The 19,797-nt window shown below is 43.5% G+C and overlaps 1 protein-coding gene across 1 annotated transcript in view; it reads right to left on the minus strand.

Annotated features, from left to right (window-relative positions):
- The window catches only part of GGT1 (gamma-glutamyltransferase 1), a 300,334-nt gene that overhangs the window by 20,997 nt on the left and 259,540 nt on the right, over window positions 1-19,797 (minus strand). Inside the window, exons 6-9 of the mRNA XM_063913037.1 lie at window positions 12,075-12,232; window positions 11,793-11,942; window positions 11,416-11,549; window positions 10,211-10,398 (exon numbers count right to left, since the gene is read on the minus strand). Coding sequence (XP_063769107.1) covers window positions 10,211-10,398; window positions 11,416-11,549; window positions 11,793-11,942; window positions 12,075-12,232 — 630 coding nt within the window. The remainder of the gene's footprint in view (window positions 1-10,210; window positions 10,399-11,415; window positions 11,550-11,792; window positions 11,943-12,074; window positions 12,233-19,797) is intronic.

A 19,797-nucleotide genomic window follows, 5' to 3' on the forward strand; every position in this document is an offset into this window, starting at 1 on the left:
TTCTATGCTCAGGTTGCCTCATTGATAGGTGGGAAGGACCATACCAAGTCTTACTAACCAGCACGACAGCATTAAAGGTTGCCGAGAGAGAGACTTGGGTCCACTCGTCCCACTGTAAGAAGGTCGCTGACCCAGAGAGAGCCCGTGACAAAGAGCAGAGTGTAGAGAACATCGTATCACTGGAGTGTCTGTTCCGGGAAGGCTGAGAGGCAGGACTGATTGTCACGGCACCTGAGCGCGGAGAACAACAAGACCAGAGGCGGTTGTCGCACCAGTTTTCTTTTTCCTTTTTATTATTTTCTCCATCTCCCATTTCTTCCCCCTTCTTGTTCCCTTTCTCTCCCCCTAACAAGATGGACATACCCCAAGAGACTGCGTTCCGGGTTTTCCTGTTAACCCTGTTGTTGACCAGAGCAGTCTGTTTCGGTGAGAGTACCAGTGAGGTCGAAAAAGGATCTGGAATGGGTTCTGATGGCAAGGACGGATTTGTAGAATTCCAAGAGCAACACATCCATCGAGCAAAGGCGAGTATCAGAAAACGATCTGGTAGTCAGGAAACTAGGAGGCACTGTGAAGGGTTATTGGCTGAGGAAGATTGCATTTGTAGGAATTGTGAAAACATAGTTGAGGATGGGTGCATTCAGAGATGTCAGTCCAGCCTTAATATCAACATGGACCGGCATCCATTGAGTGATTACCACTCACTAGTGGGTAAGGTCTTAAACCAGACAGAATGCTGGGTGTGCTCACAAGTACCTCAAGGTCAGAGCAAGTCAGGATTAGTACCGTACCCTTTAGCAATAGATGAGGTACTCGAATTACGGGGTGGGAGACTGGTGGACAAGAAATTTAATATTTCTAGGCCCCCTAGTTTGAAGCTCCACCAGTACCATGTGGATAGATCCTTAGTATGTTTCAACATTTCCAATTCCCGAAAGCCGGGAAATTGGGAGGTGACATGGAATAACCAAACCATGGCATTTTCGCACAGAGCTGATAGGATACCCGTAGACTCTGAACTTATACGCCAAATAGCCAACAGTGTAAGGTATTTTCGGTATAGGTATACTCAAGGAAGTAAGACCATGCGGGTTGGAGCAGTATCACCAGGGTACTGTGCGCATATCATACAGCCTGATATGTGTATTGAACAGATGAGAGAGTTAGGGATAGGATTTTTCACTTGGAAAGTTTGCAATATGGTAATGTCATATTCTGTCCCATATGTTCTCCCCGATGATGCTTATTTCATACGTGGGAGGAAGGCGTATAAGTGGCTTGCCCCAAACTCAGAGGGACTGTGTTACATTGGAAGAGTGTTGCCAGAGGTCATGACCATAACCCATGATAAGATAAAAGACGTTCACCGCAGTGCTCAAGCTCCTTATACTCATACTCTTTATGAACACATCGTTAAGAGACACCTCATAGATAGGACAGAGCACGTAGTCTCTGATTTGATCCACGAATCCACCGGGATTCAATTCCTTCTCGCATTAGACATCACCCATACTGCCAGAGGAATTATAAATAATAGGTACATCCATGCACTAGCGAACCTGATAGATAATATCACTGAGATGTATGACGACACCTTCAGGTATACAGGAAGGGAGTTGCAAGCTTACAAAACGGAACTGATCCAGCACAGGATGGTCCTCAATTATATCACAGCTGTGACGGGTGGGTACTGTGTCACATTGGCTACTCAATATGGTGTGAAGTGCTGCACGTATATTACAAACAGCACGGACGACCCAACTGAGATCATTGATCAAAAGATGGACGATATCTTGCAGTTGAAGTGGGAGTTCCGAAGGAGACACAACCTTACCCTGACAGCTGTGAGTAATGAACTGATCGGCTGGGTCTCATGGTTGAACCCACGCAATTGGTTCTCAGGTTTAGGAGAATGGGCTCAAAATGTTATAATGAGTGTAGGAAAGTTTCTCCTTTGTATCCTGGGAGTTGTCATAATTATTGGCTTGATATTTAGGTGTGTTCAAATTTTAATGCGGCGCAAGCGCAGTACAAAATTGATGAGTTTAAGGAGCAGGGGCATTGGTACAGCAGCAGATTTAATTTATGACCCATCAATAGAAACGATGTTGTGATAAGGATTGCAAATGAATTCCACGGCCCGTTTCTTTCAGCCGTTTTTCTTATGTTTTTCCCTCAGCAAAAATACTCCCATCCGGAAGAGACTTCGATCAACACCCAAGAATGATTACGCAAATGTTATGTGAATGTATTGTACATATGTGTCTTATCTTCATATCTACAACCTTCAGTTAGTGACACACATAGTCGACAGGTGATATCCACATATATTAGCACTTACATATGTTCCCCCTCCATGTATCATCATCTAAATGTGCACCCCATTTGTTGGTACAAGAAGCCAAAAAGAGCTCGGTAGTGTTTGTTGGCCCACTTACAGACCCTTAATACGGGATGAGAAGGATTTAATGTATACTTCGCAATACCTCGAAACTTATCTAGAACATATACGGCACGATGATACATGCCCCTCAGACATGGATTCATACATAAATGCTTTTACTATCTCACTAGGTCATACATTTCCCACCTACACCTCTCCTCCTACCATCCAATCATCTGTAGATATTGTATTGTATATTTTTCTGTTTAATGTTTAGATAATGGCAGTTATTGTTGACTGCCAAAGGGTGGACTGTCAAAGTCAAAAAATATTGTAATGCATGCACCATGTACTAACTCCATACACATGCCCGCTGCGCGTGCACTTGTTCCGCCGTGCGTGCACATATCCGCAATTTGCGTAGGATCGCTCCTGCGATCACGCGCGTGGTATGGGTACTTACGGCGGAGTTTGTGAGCGCATAGAGGGTTATCAGAACATTACATATTTAACCCAAATAGTGCATTTTGTACACATAGCTCCCCTACACCACATCAGCAAGTATCAACAGTTTAAATGATTCCAGGACTAAGGGATTCACCTTTGCATGATAGGAAGGGACAGTCAAAGGTTATGAGGTGATGTCTAGTATCCAGCTGTAGGGTATTTTAAGGGTAACATTCCGGTGTTGGTTAGAGAAAGATTGCATGTTCCTGCGCATAGTTATGTGCAGAAGTAGAATATAGATATAAACTGTATTTACTGTATATTATGTATGCGGCGGGAATCCAGAGGATACCACCCACAAGAGCAGTTGAGAAAGACATCGCCCACCTTTTCAAATTAACCTATGACCTCTCCTGTAATGTAGAGATGCATTTCTGTGTCCAATAGACAAAGGGATTACAGTGACCATTGTATTGTATATGGAAGTTGTGTATAAAAAGCCTGTTGCTGCCTGGCCAGTCAGAAGACTCTGAACGATATCTACCTGATATGCGGAGGACTGGTCCAGGTTGCGCAAGCGAACATTCTCACGTATGTACATTGTGTATGTACATTGACTGTAGCCATTATTCTGTTGTAGATTTATCTTGTTAGGTCTGTAGTGTATAACTTGTACTGTTATCCCCTTTCAAATAATCCACTGTGGCCTTAGAACCCAGCAGTTAACTACATATCGGTGTTGTGTCCTCATTTCCCTGCTAGGGTTTAAAGTGTATTTAACTGTATAAGGTTTTAAAGTGTATTGATAAGGTGTGTACGCATAGCAGGTACTTTATACCTTCAGCGCTGCGTAAAGGTTTAAGGTGTATCATCATTGCAGTGCTTTGCGGCACAAGGTTTAGAGTGTAAGAATAACATTGCATTGCATCACGAATAAGGTTTAAAGTTTATCAAGAGTGTGCGCGCGCTGTGCGTACTCTGTACACCCATCGCGGCGTGTGTACGCTAAGTGCGTACAACGTAGAGGACTCTGTACGCAAATAGCGTGCGAAGTGCGTAGCGTGTGTATTAAGTCTAGCGCCCGTAGCGGCTCCATGGTAAAAGTGTGTTTAAAGGTATAGCTTTATGGTTTAAGATAATATCGACATTATCAGTGTGTAGATGTGCCCAAACTAATGCAAATTGCGGCCAAAATGGATGTCAAAAAGTCCCATATGCTCAACTTTGGAGGTACTGAACTTGCATGTAGTAATGCAAATGAGTTCAAGGGCTGCAGCTGAGAATAAAAAGCAAGATTGTACTGAATATTCATTTTACAAAAATAAGCTATGTTTACTAGTGAGCTTGGGAAGGGGAAAGTTGCTCGCTACACAGTACACATTGAGTGTCATTTAAAAAAATAAATAAATAAATACATAATAATAATAATACTAATAATAAAATACATGCGTTATGTTCGATTAGCTTGTGTACTGTAACACTGTAGGGGTGCAAGGTGCCTTTTCCTGGGGAATATGGCAGCATGCAGCAGCTGAGGAACAACACAAGTCCAGTTTCTGGTACAACTGACCCCGGCCAGTTTTATTGAAACAGAAAATAAAACAAACCCCAAAATAAAAATACCTTGCCTGTCCGGCACTAACTAAACATAAGATGTTCCTAACTGTCACTAAACAAAACACAGAGTTCTTCAGTACATACTGTATAGCTTACTTGCATCAGAAAGCGTGTCTCTCACACACAGATCCTGCAGCCTTCCCAGGCAGTCTGCCCATACTAATCAGGTTAGAAGCACTATATCACTCTTACACAGCTGAAACCCTGATTAGCCCTCTGTGAGGCCAAAGACCCGAACTGGGCCCAATGTCTAGAACTCGCCTTATCTCTCTCTCAGAGCCTTTACCCAGCTTTTACAGCAAACTGAAAAGGTTCAGACAAAACAAAAAGCATTTTTCCTAGAAGTTAACATTTTCTAAAACATGTAAGACAAGAACCTGGGACAAATATACCTGCCCTCAAACACTATCCCAGTGTTCTTGTCACATATCCCCCTCCCCTGTTTCGACCTAGGAGCCGGAACACTTGTAGCCCCCAAACAGAAGATGCGAGACAATGCATCTGCGTTGGCCAATTGTGTTCCCGGTCTATGTTCGACAGTAAACTTAAAGTCCTGCAACGCTAGAAACCATCTAGTTACACGAGCATTCTTGCCTCTATTTACATACATCCATTTTAAAGGGGCATGGTCTGTCACTAGTCTGAATTGTCTACCCAAGAGGTAATATCTCAAGGTATCTAGTGCCCACTTAATGGCCAAAGCCTCCTTTTCCACAATGGCATACCTTTTTTCATGCTCATTGAGTTTCCTACTCAAATAAATGATAGGGTGTTCGTCCCCATCTCTGGTTTGGGACAGCACAGCACCTATCCCTACCTCTGAGGCATCTGTCTGTACCACAAATTCTTTTGAAAAATCTGGTGTTATCAACACCGGTTATGAACACAAAGCCACTTTTAACGCTTGGAACGCCTTTTCTGCATCAGGGTTCCATTTCACCACATTTGACTGCTTCCCTTTGGTAAGGTCTGACAACGGCACCGCTGTGGTCGCAAAATTAGGAATAAACCGTCTATAGTACCCAGTAATTCCCAAAAAAGCCCTTACCTGTTTTTTATTCACTGGACGAGGCCAGTTTTGAATAGCATCAACTTTATTCAATTGGGGCCTAATCAGACCTCTGCCTATGGTGAAGCCCAAGTATTTGACCTCCTCCATTGCGAGGCAGCACTTCTTTGGGTTAGCAGTTAACCCTGCCTCTCTGATTGAGTCCAGTACTGCTTGTACTTTAACCAAATGTGACCCCCAGTCTGTACTGTGAATTACCACATCATCCAAATAGGCAGCTGCATATTTTCTATGGGGCCTCAAAATTTTATCCATCGCCCGTTGAAAGGTTGCTGGAGCCCCATGCAACCCAAAGGGTAACATCTTATACTGGTACAGCCCCTCCGGAACCGAAAAGGCTGTTTTTTCTTTGGCACTATCAGATAAAGGTATTTGCCAGTAACCTTTGGTCAGGTCCAATGTGGTGAGAAACCTGGCTGTTCCCAGCCTTTCTACAAGCTCATCCACACGGGGCATGGGGTATGCGTCAAACTTGGACACCTCATTTAACTTACGAAAGTCATTACAGAAGCGTATGCTACCGTCGGGCTTCGGGATGAGCACTATGGGACTGGACCACTCACTGTTAGACTCCTCTATGACTCCAAGTTCTAACATGGTTTTAACTTCCTTAGAAATAGCTTCTCGCTGAGCTTCAGGAATCCTATATGGCTTTAAATGAACCCTGACCCCTGGTTCTGTGACAATGTCATGTTTTATTATGGTCGTTCGGCCAGGCAGCTCTGAAAATACCTCCCTATTTTGGATGAGAAATTCTTTAACCTGATTGTTCTGATCAGCTGATAATGTCTCTGACACCTTCACTGCGGGAAGCAACCGGGGTGAAGACACCGAAGGGCAAGGCTCCGCTGACAGAGACAACCTATCTTTCCAGGGTTTGATTAAGTTAACATGGTAGATCTGTTCGGGTTTTCTCTTTCCCGGCTGGTATACTTTGTAATTAACCTCATTCACTTTTTCCCTAATCTCAAATGGACCCTGCCATTTAGCTAGGAATTTGCTTTCCACAGTGGGTACCAAAACAAGAACTCTATCTCCAGGAGCAAATTCCCGTATCTTGGCACTCCGGTTATAGACACTCTGTTGAGCACTTTGGGCCTGTTCCATGTGCTCTCTGACAACAGGTACCACGGCTGCAATCCTATCCTGCATTTGTGTTACATGCTCAATAACGCTTCTATAAGGAGTGGGCTGTCCTTCCCACGTCTCTTTGGCAACATCCAACAGCCTTCTGGGGTGTCTACCATACAACAAATCAAATGGAGAAAACCCCGTAGAGGACTGAGGAACTTCTCTGATGGCCATTAACAAGTAGGGCAACAAACAATCCCAGTTTTTCCCATCTCTCTCAACAACCTTTTTTAACATACTTTTTAATGTTTTATTAAACCTTTCCACCAACCCGTCAGTTTGGGGATGGTAGATGGACGTCCTGAGGTGAGTGACCTTAAATAACTTGCATAATTCTTTCATGATCCTTGACATAAATGGAGTACCTTGGTCAGTCAAAATTTCTTTTGGTATTCTCACTCTACTAAATACCTGCACCAGCTCCCTAGCTATCGCCTTGGTTGTGATAGTGCGTAAAGGGACAGCCTCAGGATATCGAGTGGCATAGTCCATAATTACCAGGATATACTGATGGCCCCGAGCAGACTTTAACAAGGGCCCCACGAGATCCATGGCTATTCTGTCAAACGGGACCTCTATAATAGGCATGGGAACTAGTGGGCTCCTGAAATGGGGTCTAGGGGCATGATACTGGCATTCAGGACAGGAAGAACAATATTCAGACACTTCTTTATAAACCCCTGGCCAAAAGAACCTTTGTAAAACTCTTTCAGTGGTTTTTTCTGCCCCTAAATGTCCTGCGGTAACGTGACTATGAGCTAAATCTAGTACCGTTCTCCGATAAGGCTGGGGAACTACCAGCTGTTCCACCACATCCTCACCCCTTTTGACAATGTGGTACAAGAGCTCATTACAGATGGCCATGTGGGGATACGTAACCCTGTCACCTGGTACCACAGGTTCCCCATTAACAATCTTAACATTCTCTCTAGCCTTTATTAAGGTAGGATCCTTTAACTGTTCAGACGCAAACAGATCCTTCTTTACCTCCAGGTCAGGCACGCTTTCAGTTCTAACTACTATGTCTCTGTTCCCGGCAAGAGGGTCCTCACTGGACTCCCCATCTGTCACTTCCCCAGCCAAACTAGCAAAAGGCAAAGGGCCAGAAAGTTCCGAAGACCCACGTACATCCAAAAAATCACCGGTATTATCAACTGGCTTTTTACTTCTCACATCTGTTGATAACCGTGATTCCCACAGTTTCCAAAAATGAGGAAAATCCCTCCCTATTATGGCCTCATGCACCAAGGTAGGGACCAGTCCCACTTTAACCATTGCTGACCCACAACAAGTTTCTATATTCACCTCAGCAGTGGCATAATATTGGGTATCCCCATGTATGCAAGTTACCCCAATAGGTATTTGCTGGACCTTTAAGGGGTTCACTAACCCAGCTTTCACGAGGGTAACTAAACTTCCTGAATCTAGCAAGGCCTCTACCCGGTTACCTTCTAAGAACACATCACACATTTGTTTTTCCAGCTCAGGTGAAGGTACCACAGTACAGGCTAACCTAGCAAAGAAAGACATTCTGCGACATTCAAAGGCAGCATCACATTGCATGGGTTCTTGCGTGACTGGGCAATTGGCAATAACATGACCTGGCATACCACACCTAAAACATTTAACCACACGATTATCAACCCATTTGGGCAGCATAGACCGTTCTAGCCCCATTGGCCTGTTTCCAGGGCCAGTGTTTACAGTCTCTCCAGCCTTGCGTTCTCTTAACCGCCCAGCAACGTTTTCCCACGGAACAGTCTTACCAGTCTTTACTGAAGGGCGCTGTCGAGGATCTATGGGTTGCTGGGTGGTCATCAGTAGTTCCTCTGCTGCCAAATACCTCTCTACCATGTCCACTAATTGGTCAGCAGTACCCGGGTTTCCATGGCTCACCCACTTGCGCAGGACCATGGGCAAAGATCTCAAGTAGCGGTCCATGACGACTCTTTCCACCATCTGGGGACCAGTTAATGTCTCTGTCTGCAGCCATTTTTTTGTTAGCTGAATAAGGTCGTGCATCTGGGAGCGCGGAGGCTTCTCCATGGCGTACAGCCAACGGTGCACCCGTTGTGCTCGTACTGACAGCGTGACTCCCAGGCGGGTCAGGATCTCAGTCTTTAGTTTATCATAGTCCCGAGCCTCAGCAGGGCTTAAATCAAAGTAAGCTTTTTGGGGCTCACCTGACAGGAAAGGTGCCAGCAGACTGGCCCACTGTGCTTTCGGCCAGTTCTCACGCTCGGCAGTCCTTTCAAACGTGGTCAGATAGGCCTCCACATCATCAGCTTCTGTCATTTTCTGCAGGAAGTGACTGGCTCGTATAGAACTAGAGCTGGTTGGAGCACTGACGGCCACATCTCCAACCCGAGCTGCAAGTCTCTGCACCACTTCTGCTAAGGCCTCTCTATCCTGACGCTGTAGTCTCCAATTTTCCTCCATTGCCACCTGCTGCTGTCGGTTGGCCTCCTGCTGAGCCGCTGTAGCTTGCAGCAAGGCTTTAAGCAGATCCTCCATGTCAACAGATTTTTCAGGCGGCTTTGCAGCTGCTTTCACCCAGGACATATATCAAACCCTCAGGGGTGAGTCTCAGTAACTTCACACTGGGCTGTATCTGCATAAACCACCGTTTTCTGCAGGCCTCACAAAGCTGCTGCTTTTACTTATGCGCAGAACGGCCTGCTCGCATTCTCCACCAAGTTGTAACACTGTAGGGGTGCAAGGTGCCTTTTCCTGGGGAATATGGCAGCATGCAGCAGCTGAGGAACAACACAAGTCCAGTTTCTGGTACAACTGACCCCGGCCAGTTTTATTGAAACAGAAAATAAAACAAACCCCAAAATAAAAATACCTTGCCTGTCCGGCACTAACTAAACATAAGATGTTCCTAACTGTCACTAAACAAAACACAGAGTTCTTCAGTACATACTGTATAGCTTACTTGCATCAGAAAGCGTGTCTCTCACACACAGATCCTGCAGCCTTCCCAGGCAGTCTGCCCATACTAATCAGGTTAGAAGCACTATATCACTCTTACACAGCTGAAACCCTGATTAGCCCTCTGTGAGGCCAAAGACCCGAACTGGGCCCAATGTCTAGAACTCGCCTTATCTCTCTCTCAGAGCCTTTACCCAGCTTTTACAGCAAACTGAAAAGGTTCAGACAAAACAAAAAGCATTTTTCCTAGAAGTTAACATTTTCTAAAACATGTAAGACAAGAACCTGGGACAAATATACCTGCCCTCAAACACTATCCCAGTGTTCTTGTCACAGTACTTATTATCTGCACTCTCAGACCACTCACTGTAATGTGTATGCACTGTGCGCTGCCACTTTATCATGATCTGTACTTACAGGCAATCCACATTTCCTAGTATATGCCTTGAGCATTTGCTCCTGTTATTTGCATGAGAAGTGAGTCACGTGCTACATACAGTATTTGGATTTAATTGCATCTTGCGTATTTGGCCAACTCAGAATAGGTAGGTGTTGCTGCAGGGCTTCATTAAGTTGTCACTGATGATAGCATGCTAAAGTTTTTCCCCATAACCCGTCCTTTGTCTTACTAGAAGTTGATGGTGCTGGTAGCAGACACTGCACTTCCATCCTCTGCTACAATGGACACGTGGGCTGTGCCATGATCATCTGCCTTGTAGAATATGGGCTCATAATATTCGAATGGATAAGTGGTATCATCTGAGATCTGCTGTTTTAAAAACGCAGCATAGTCATTTGAAGTGAAATTCTTCATCACCTGCAGGTAGAATCACATCTGTCAAGTCTGGCCATATTTGTTATCTCCACACATAAGACAATACAGATATAGTTGCGAGCAACACCCACTTACCTATGTATGTTTATACAAAGTCTCATTGTATTAATCTACCACCATTGTAAAGCGCAAATATCTCCCTGCACAAACTCTCCGCTCTACACAAGATCTGCGTCTCTCATCCACACGTATTACTCACTCCCACTCAAAATTACAGGACGTTTTCCGGACTGCACCCACTCTGTGGAATGCCCTCCGATTCACAATAAGACTCACCTCTAGTCTTCAAACCTTCAAGTGTTCCCTGAAAACTAACTTCTTTAAAACAAGCTCATCAAATTCCGGACCCACCCAAATAACCTTCAATGCCTCCCTATCTAATTACATCTCCTTTTCACAGTCCACACATAACCTTACATATTTTTGTCTTTCCTTCACTTTTACATCCTCATGACCCTTGGCCAACATTGCTGAGTGACCATATCATACAGCCCATTAAGAACCTTTGCAATCTGGCAGGAACATTATACAATATATAGCACCCATTCTTGTGTATCAATGCCGATTTCCCTATAAATTGTAAGCTTGCGAGCAGGGCCTTCCTACCTCTATGTCTGTTATTGCCCAGTTTTGTTCTATTACTGTTGTTCCAATTGTAAAGCGCAATGGAATATGCTGCGCTATATAAGAAACTGTTAATAAATAAATATGTTGGTGCTGTTTAAATAAATGTTGATAAATAATTACAAATGGTGGACAGAGACATTAGACACAGTGCTTTTTAAGTATACTCTGTCCAAGGGTGATATACTATATGTCTAGAGTTAGATGAATTTATAGGAGTGAGGGGAATAAGCTTGCACTGTCACTTGACTGACATGCTCCTATGAAATCCCAACAATCCCAACAACTGGTTTCCCATCTCCTATCTACTAGCCTTGATCTGCAAAGAGACGCTGAAGTCATTGGATATATCAGTCTGGCAGAACTGTACATTACCTCTGTTATGTCCACAAAGTCGGGATCTCCAAGCAGAGTTCTCTTTGCGTAAGCAAAGCGGAAAGCTTCTACTATGCGATGGTAGGTCAGTCCGAGAGCCTCAGGCTTTACACTGTTACTGGAAAAATTAAAACCTAGTTGAAAACAAGAGAGGGTAAATGACAATAAATCGTACTATACCAAGAGTTTACATTATTATCACTTGTATGTTATCAGTTATGACAACCTCGGAGTTTATGACTTTGAAGAAAATGGAGTTCCAGCTGGGAATGGCTAGTTTTCTCTGGAGAAATAATTAGCACAGATAGTTACAGATCAGTCACCTGAGGCTTCTCTACAGGTGACAAAACTAACAACTCTCTTCTTCCAAATCTCACCATTCAGTATGTTGAGGATGAGCCCAAGTACGGGACCACTCAGAGGTGCAGAAGGACTGATGAGGGTGAAATCTCCAAGTTGAAAACTAAGTGGATTCTCTTCAATGGTCACTTTGTAGTTTCTCAGATCTTCCTCTGTAATGATTCCACCTGCAAAACAATGTATGTAAAGTAGGGATTAAGGGCACATCCTCATTGGGCAATTACGTCATGGATATATGTCATTCTAAGAGTTTATCTAAATTAACCAGATGCCACTAACACAATACATGTTTGTCTCACCTGCTTGCTGGATGTCCTTCACAATTTGCTTAGCTAGTGAGCCGGTGTAGAAAGAATTGGCATCTTCTGCCAGGATCTGTAGCGTGTCAGCAAGTTTAGGCCACTTCACAATGTTTCCTTTCTCCAAAACCTTTCCTTCTGCATTGCAGAATACCTCGCTGAGAGGACAGGAGACAGTTTCAATAGTAACATGCATTTTACATCTGGAAGTTTTTTGTTTTTTTTTATAAATTCCTCAAATGTACATTTTTAGATCACCACAATATCCATGATGGCTCATTCCATGCCACTTCAGCCACGCCATGTACTGTCACTCACCAACTCCATTCTGATGACATTTTAGATGGGTGTGGATTATTAGATAAACCGTCAATAGGTCTACCCCTAATGGTAGACATGCATTAGGTCGACAGGGTCAAAAGGTCAACATAGAATAGGTAGACAGTAGAAAAGGTTGATAGGGTTAAAAGGGCAACATGGAAATGGTCGACACAAAAAGGGGGGGGTTTGTCACTTTTCTGCCACAAACAAGCCCTATTAGTGTAACACGTCTGCTCGCCATGCTTCGGGCAAGGTTACTATTCTCAAACGTAGTCCATGTGGATGGTAAAGTATGAAAAAGTTGGAAAAAAAGAGGAAAAACGTGTCGACCATCGTCATGTCGACCTTTCACCTAGTCGACCGTTTGACCCTGTTGATCTAATGCATGTCTACCATTAGTAGACATTTTGATTGACTGTAGACCTTTTTAGTGTAGATCTATAGACCGCATACAATTTTAGACATACTCTAATAGCAGCTAGAAAGCAATGAGAATATTGAAATTCTTTTTTTTCCCTCGGGGCATTAAATTGTTGTTTGTGTGCAGAAATCGGGGTAGTCTTTTTTCCTATATATATTTTTTACAAGTCTGCTCTCAAACATATTAGAGAGCTGAAGTTTAAATGAGGGAATTAGATACTTAGTGATAAAAAAAAACCCTAATGTTTATCAATATTGTTTTAAGTATTAAAAAAGTAAAAAAACAACAACTGGATTAGTACTGGAGTTTACAATTAGCAAATGGAAGAAATAAGAAATGTTCCCGTCTGTGAATTCGACGATACAGAGCGTTGCAAGAAAAAAAAAAACAATAGTGAAAATTGTGGGGATATAAGGGGGGCTAATACTGTATTTGTGGTGTTTCAATCGTTATAGCGTTTAATGTACTTTTTATTCCTTCTGTTCCCATGTCTCTCTGGCTTGTGTCACTATTACCCCATGTGTGTGTTCATCCATTAGCCTATATATTCTGTACTATAATCTTACCCAGGTAAATACAGGTGTGCTGTGACCTGGCACCTAGTGCTGCCATGTTATGTTATTGTAGGAGGATGCCAGTCTGGTATGAGGTTATTACAGGTTATCATTGCTATGCCTATTGAGTCCATCCTGTGATCCTTATATGGGCACACAGGAAATACATTTGAGGACCAGGTAATGTCTCTTTGAAGCTTCTCCTCCACAGGGGACAATCAGGACTTAATCCAATTTCCCTGTCATTGTCCCTTCTGTTTACTGTCCTCTGTTCCATCCTGGTCTCTGACAGACATCACGGAGCCTGACCCAGCATGTGGTCAGCAGGAGAAGGCCAGCTGTGGGAGGGAGTAGGGAAATACCTGAGGTGGGATACCACCAATCAGGAACCTGCGTCTCCTCCCCAGGTGAGCGCTGCATGATGGGCATTTGGAAGGTTTTAAAAGAGGTTGCGCAGGTCAGCTCTGCATGTTAGTCGCAGGACTCTTACTATCTGGACTGCTACCTGTATACTGTTTCTGGGCTATATTTACGTCTGTTTCCTGTGAATTATCTATTCCTGTGTGCTGTGAGAAATAAACCATCACTTTGGTTTCATCGGCTCTGTGTCTGAGTGATTAGAAGAACCCCGTATCCTCACATTAATGAAGAAAGAAATTCTTAGTTTAAGGACAGAACAGTCTCTTGATGGATAAAAAATGGAATATCTGTTTTCATCATAAAAGTTTGATACCGACAACACTAAAGGTTCCTAATGCAAATTTAGCAAATGTGTGAACTGTTGTTGCTTTTCACACCTTGATACCCAAACCATTAAGAGATACCCCTTGGAATTAATGTATATACGCAGTGGAGGCAACCAATGGTATCCACAAAAAAGAAAGGGGTGTGGCCTAACTGGAGTTTTCCACTGCGGTCACAGAGGGAACATGGTCTAGCAGGAAGCCACCCCTCTCCCGTTACATCACTCTGGGGTATGCCCAACATCCCTATGGGTGCTGGATTGCCCCCAGAGACTTGTGCCTGCAATGCCAGCTCCTTCTTACGGACATGAGCCAATTTCTGCAGGATAATGGCACACTGTAGCACCGGACTCCTGTCACTGCGGAAGAGTCATCATTTTGACACCCGGGAGTAGCACCTCCGTTGTGACATGTGTGTATATAACAGCAGTGCTCATTTTTTATTTTTAAATGAAGTTTAACTGCAATTTAAAAAAAACTGTTTTTGTAACCACTTAACTGGCTAATATTTTTTTTATATCCAAAACTCGCTCAGAAATTATACTTTTATTTTAATGATTGAATCGGATTAAGAACATCTATTTAAAACATATCCTGAAAATGTCACAGTCACATGACATTCTAACATGTCGTCACTGTCTACATGATGAATGTCAACATTATTACTGAGAAGCCTTGCGTGAGTGAGCTGGCAGGTCCCATGCAACTCCGTTAGTGCGGGGCTTTTTTCTTGTTATTTTTGCTTTTTGATGAAAATGCGTCTTATTCGCATTGCTATGCAAGTAAGCAAACCCTGCTGCTTAAAATTATAGGAAAACACTGTAGCGTAGAATTTTGTATGCAGATACAGCCACAGTCGAACACAGAATATAGGCATGCTGCATATAATTTTAGTCAGCAAAAGCTGCTTGTGGGTCATATTCTCATCATTTTGGGAATAAGACGCATTTTAATGGAAAAAGCTGCACTATAAAAGGCGTTTGACGCTACCAAGACGCGCCACGGCATGGTGTGACTGGAAGGACTGTTTAATGTGCAGAGAGGCTAGATGTAAGTGGACACATTTGTAACTGCAACAGTATATAAGGTGTTTCTCAGGTTGTGGTTTAAGAAATGAGAAGTCCCGTGTACAGTTTCCATACTCGCTCATCCCCACCCACCCCCACCCACACACCCTTCTCTCTCGCTGCCTCAGTTGCAGAGTAGTCTCTGGCACAGTGCAGGTCTCTGGGGGATCATGGAACCTGCACTATGTTTATGGTGATTTCTCTACTGCACATGCGCAAATCTTCAGGAATATGGTGCATCCATCATCTTCCCGATGCTTCCTGCAGTGCTGGTGCAGGACTCCAGAGAGAGTATAATGTATGAGGGCTGGTAATGGCAGAAATTAGAGGAACCAAGCTCAATATGCATAGAATATCAGTTTTCCCCTCACAACACTGAAAAGCTGTACCAGACCTTGGCCCTCATTCCGAGTTGTTCGCAGCGGATCATCGCATCGCAAACGGCAGGAAAACCACAAACTGCGCATGCGCAAAAGCGGAAATACGCATGTGCAAGCATAGCGATACGACACTTGTGCAGAATTACTACAAAGAAAACTGCTCGTAATACACAAACGAAAACGGGGAGTGACGGAGGCGTGGCAGAGGCACGGCTTCGCAATCCTACGACATGGGCGTGAAAGTGGGCGGCTAGTGTGGGAGTATGCATCCAGCAATAGGCGTGTTTTTGGCAAAAATGCGTATCCTATGTTAAAAGTACATAACAAATTTTCGCTATCTTCACGCAGCAGAAGAGTGAGTTTGCAGCTACTCAGCACTTGCGAAGTACTGTTACAAGTGTGTGTGTGCTCTAAATAGCAATTAATTAGCAACTGAATTCACCTGTTGAGCATTTACTTGCAAAACACTGCTCTTACAAAATAATACAAGCAGCAATTATATGACCACTTCATATTTGTTTTGTTAGGCCAAACAAATCTGACACACTCACAAATAATGCACTGTATTTTTTGTACCAATAAAAATCAACTGATGTTAAATGCATGTTTAAATTATTTGTTTTATAATCTCAAATGTGACTAAACTAACTAATAAACTACATCAGCTAAATCTTCTCAACATAGATATACCTTTGTACATACCAAATAACATGAGCACCATAAAGCAGCCTACATTTAATGTGACTTATTTAAAAAAAAAATAACAATTATTTTAACAATGTGTGTCCATATCTAATACTATGGCATGTTGCCCCTAGTAACCCACGTTTTTTTTGGGGTTTTTTTTTTGTATATGTTAATTTAAGTGTTGTGCAAGGCATACAGATTTAAAATTACACTATGCAATGTTTGTCTTAATATTCTGATTGTTCCCTTGTTCCACAAATGTCAATATGCCATGTTCAAGTTTACAGGGCACAGTTTTCATGAGTGCATAACCTTTAATAAAACACACAAACAATTGTAAAGTAATTTTTTTTTACTTCAAATAAAGTTCAAAATCAACACAACATGGCTACAAATGAGCATCACATACAGAGATGGACATAGCAGCAAGCAGATGGCATTGGGCAAATGCACATAGCAGAACCCAGTACTATGGTAACCCCTTATTCTGCCAGAATTTGTTTTTTTCAATTAAGTAAGTGAACCCCCAGCCAGACTAAACTTTTAGGGGAACTGAGGTAGATTCCGGAACAAACACACAAACACAAACATACACAGCACGCTAGGAAGAGGAAGATGGCTCAGGTGTAGGCACAAATAACTCACAGGCTACAATTTAAAGAAAACATTTCACTTTGAGGGAGTTCTACATTCTGGCCTCACAAGCCAAAATAAAAAAAATACATCGAGGCAACATGTAAAACATGAGTGCTGCCCATCTGGAAAGACATCACTTTCTCTTTTTTTTCCCCGCCTGATGATGTTCTTCTTGGCTTGGTCTGCGGAGCGACCTTCGAGGGCCCTGCCCAGTGGGATGTTCTTTCTGGGCAGGGGGAGGGGAGGGAGCCGATGTGGATGGCACTCTGCCACTGTGGGCAAGGGAGACAGCGATGTCCTGGAGCCCTTGCCGAATGGAATTGGCAAGTTCATGGAAGGAGGAGGCGAGTTGATCTTGTCCCTGCCTGATCTCTGCCAGACCTTGGCAGAGTTGAGCTACACCTTGCTCCACACTGGTTCTGTGCTCAGTGAGCCGGACAGGTATCTGGCTTACCTCCCGGAGCATCCTGTCCTGAAAAGCATTCAGGCTCTCACCATACCTGGCTATTTCAGTCAGGATTTCCGGGATAGCAGAGGGTTGGGTGGGGGGGCCAGTTGGAATCTGGATGGGTGGGATTTGTGGTCTCACACTGCCAGACACACTAGGTCCCTCCACCTCAGCCTCAGCCACATAACCCTCCTGTGACTCTACCTGCTCACCCCCCTGTGCTGTGTTATGTGCAAAGCAAATAGAACATTTTTTTAAAAAACCCACTGAGCAGGTTATTGGGTTCAGTTGTCAGCCTGTGTAGCAATTATGCACAACAACATTCACTTTTGCAGAAGCAAAAGGAAAAAGAGTAGAAAAAAACAATATGAGATTTTTGTTTACATTAAAAAATATTAAAATAAAAAATGTGTGTAAACTTACCTGGCAAGTCATGTGCATGGAGTATTTTAGGCAGGTACGTGTCCATATAAGACACCCCAACCCCCTCCTCGTAGCTCACACAGTCCATCGCTATCTCCAACAGATCTGTATATTCCACAGTGGCAGCTGGTCCTCCCCCTGTTGCCCTCGAGGCATTCCACTCCGCAGCCCTCTTGCCCTTCAGGCGGGATTTGAAGTCGGCCCAACTACATATGTGGTGAAAAACAGGGGCAAGGTAGTGTTAAATTTTGGAAACCTGCTTAAATATATAGTACACATGCTATGCATTTGGTTGCTATAGGCAACATCACATCTAAGTTACTTTTTAATAATACTTGGCACAGAAAATGGACTGGCAGTATACACTTACCGTCTTCGAACTTCCTGCGAGGTGCGGACTATTGAGCCGACTTCATTAATAGAATTAGTGATGTCCCTCCAAATTCTGTCTTTGGTTGCAGCACCCATGTTTTTGGGTCCTCGATGTATTTTTTGCATGGCCTGTGTGACCAAAATCCGTAACTCCCTCTTAGTGAATGTGGGCTGTCTCTTTTTTTTTCTGGAAGTAGCCTGTGAGCTATCATCCTGACCTTCATCACCATCTTCCTCTTCACTAGCTGCTTGTGTAGTTTGTGTTTGAGCTGCTAGTCCAGAATCACCCTCAGTTTCCCCACTAGCTATGTCGGGCAGGGGATTCACTCCTAACTCCTGGGTAGCAGAAGGAGTTTGTATAGTACTGGGTCCTGGTATTTCTGAGTCTGCATTTGCAAAATCAAGCATCTGCCTCCGCAGTGCTAATCTTCTCTGTGTTAGTGCTGCCATCTGCTACTGCACCTCGTCCATCTCTGCTGCCGTCTGCTCACGAGTAGCCATGTTGCTGGTAGCATGTGTGTATGCACGAGTGTTCGGGTATTTATAGCTGCTTGCGTTTTCCGGTGCGGAATTCCGCGCAGGTGTATATTTTGCTAATTGGTCCAATAATTGCTACACTGGCTATGTGAACGCCCTGCATGCACCTGTGTGTGGGTGTATGCGTAAAATTACTGAAGCACAGTGGACATTTCTGAGCACATTTCTGAGTGAGTTTAGCGAATATTTAATATTGTTTCAGTACAGTTTTATTTATATAATATTCCCCTTTCCATATATGTTGTGGAAGATTGTTGTATCTAATGTTTTTTTTTTAAAAACAAAAGGTTATTTTTTAAGATATATGTGAAGGCTAATCTGTTTTTAATGAGAAGCCATATCTGAATGTTTGTGTGTTTCCGCGGGTGCGAATCTCCGCCCATGAGAACTGTACAAACTGTCCTGCACATCAATGTACACATATCAATAAAGTTGATTACAGATTACACCATACATTTCCAACCAATCACATGCAACCCAAAACTATAAATATAAGCCCATATATGGAAAACGCCATTGCCATGATGCGCGCAGCAGAATTCACGCGCCGCGAGCTGCGCGTCCTAGTGGCAGTGATGGACCGCCGCGTAGGCCGCGCAGGGCCCTTTGTCCCAAACAGGGTAAAGCGCGAGGCCTACGTGGAGGTCCGCCGCTTATTGCGGACCCGCGTCCGCAGCCGGAGGTCCGTGATACAGCTCGAGAGGCGCTGGAGCGATCTCCGCAGGCGTACGCCAGACCTGTTGGCGGAGCTGCGACAACAAATCCGGACCCTACGTGGGCGCAGTAAGTAACATTTCAGTACATGACAGATTTTAAGCATAACCTTTGCATACTTTCACTAAGTGAGAGTGTGAAAATTAGCACACTTACAATAAATTTGTAGAATAAACATGAGTGTGTGTGGGTAGGGCAAGCAGTACTGACTGTATATCAAGGTGCTTCTGCAAAAGTGAATGTTGTTGTGCATAATTGCTACACAGGCTGACAACTGAACCCAATAACCTGCTCAGTGGGTTTTTTTTAAAAATGTGGATGGTTTTGAGAACTGGTGATGTTGCCTATATCAAACATTCAGATTCTATATATTATCTGATAGAAGCAGCTTAATAAAGTGTATGTATAATATGATTGGTT

Source organism: Pseudophryne corroboree, chromosome 1 (genome assembly GCF_028390025.1).
Source record: "Pseudophryne corroboree isolate aPseCor3 chromosome 1, aPseCor3.hap2, whole genome shotgun sequence".
Taxonomy (NCBI): Eukaryota; Metazoa; Chordata; class Amphibia; order Anura; family Myobatrachidae; genus Pseudophryne; species Pseudophryne corroboree.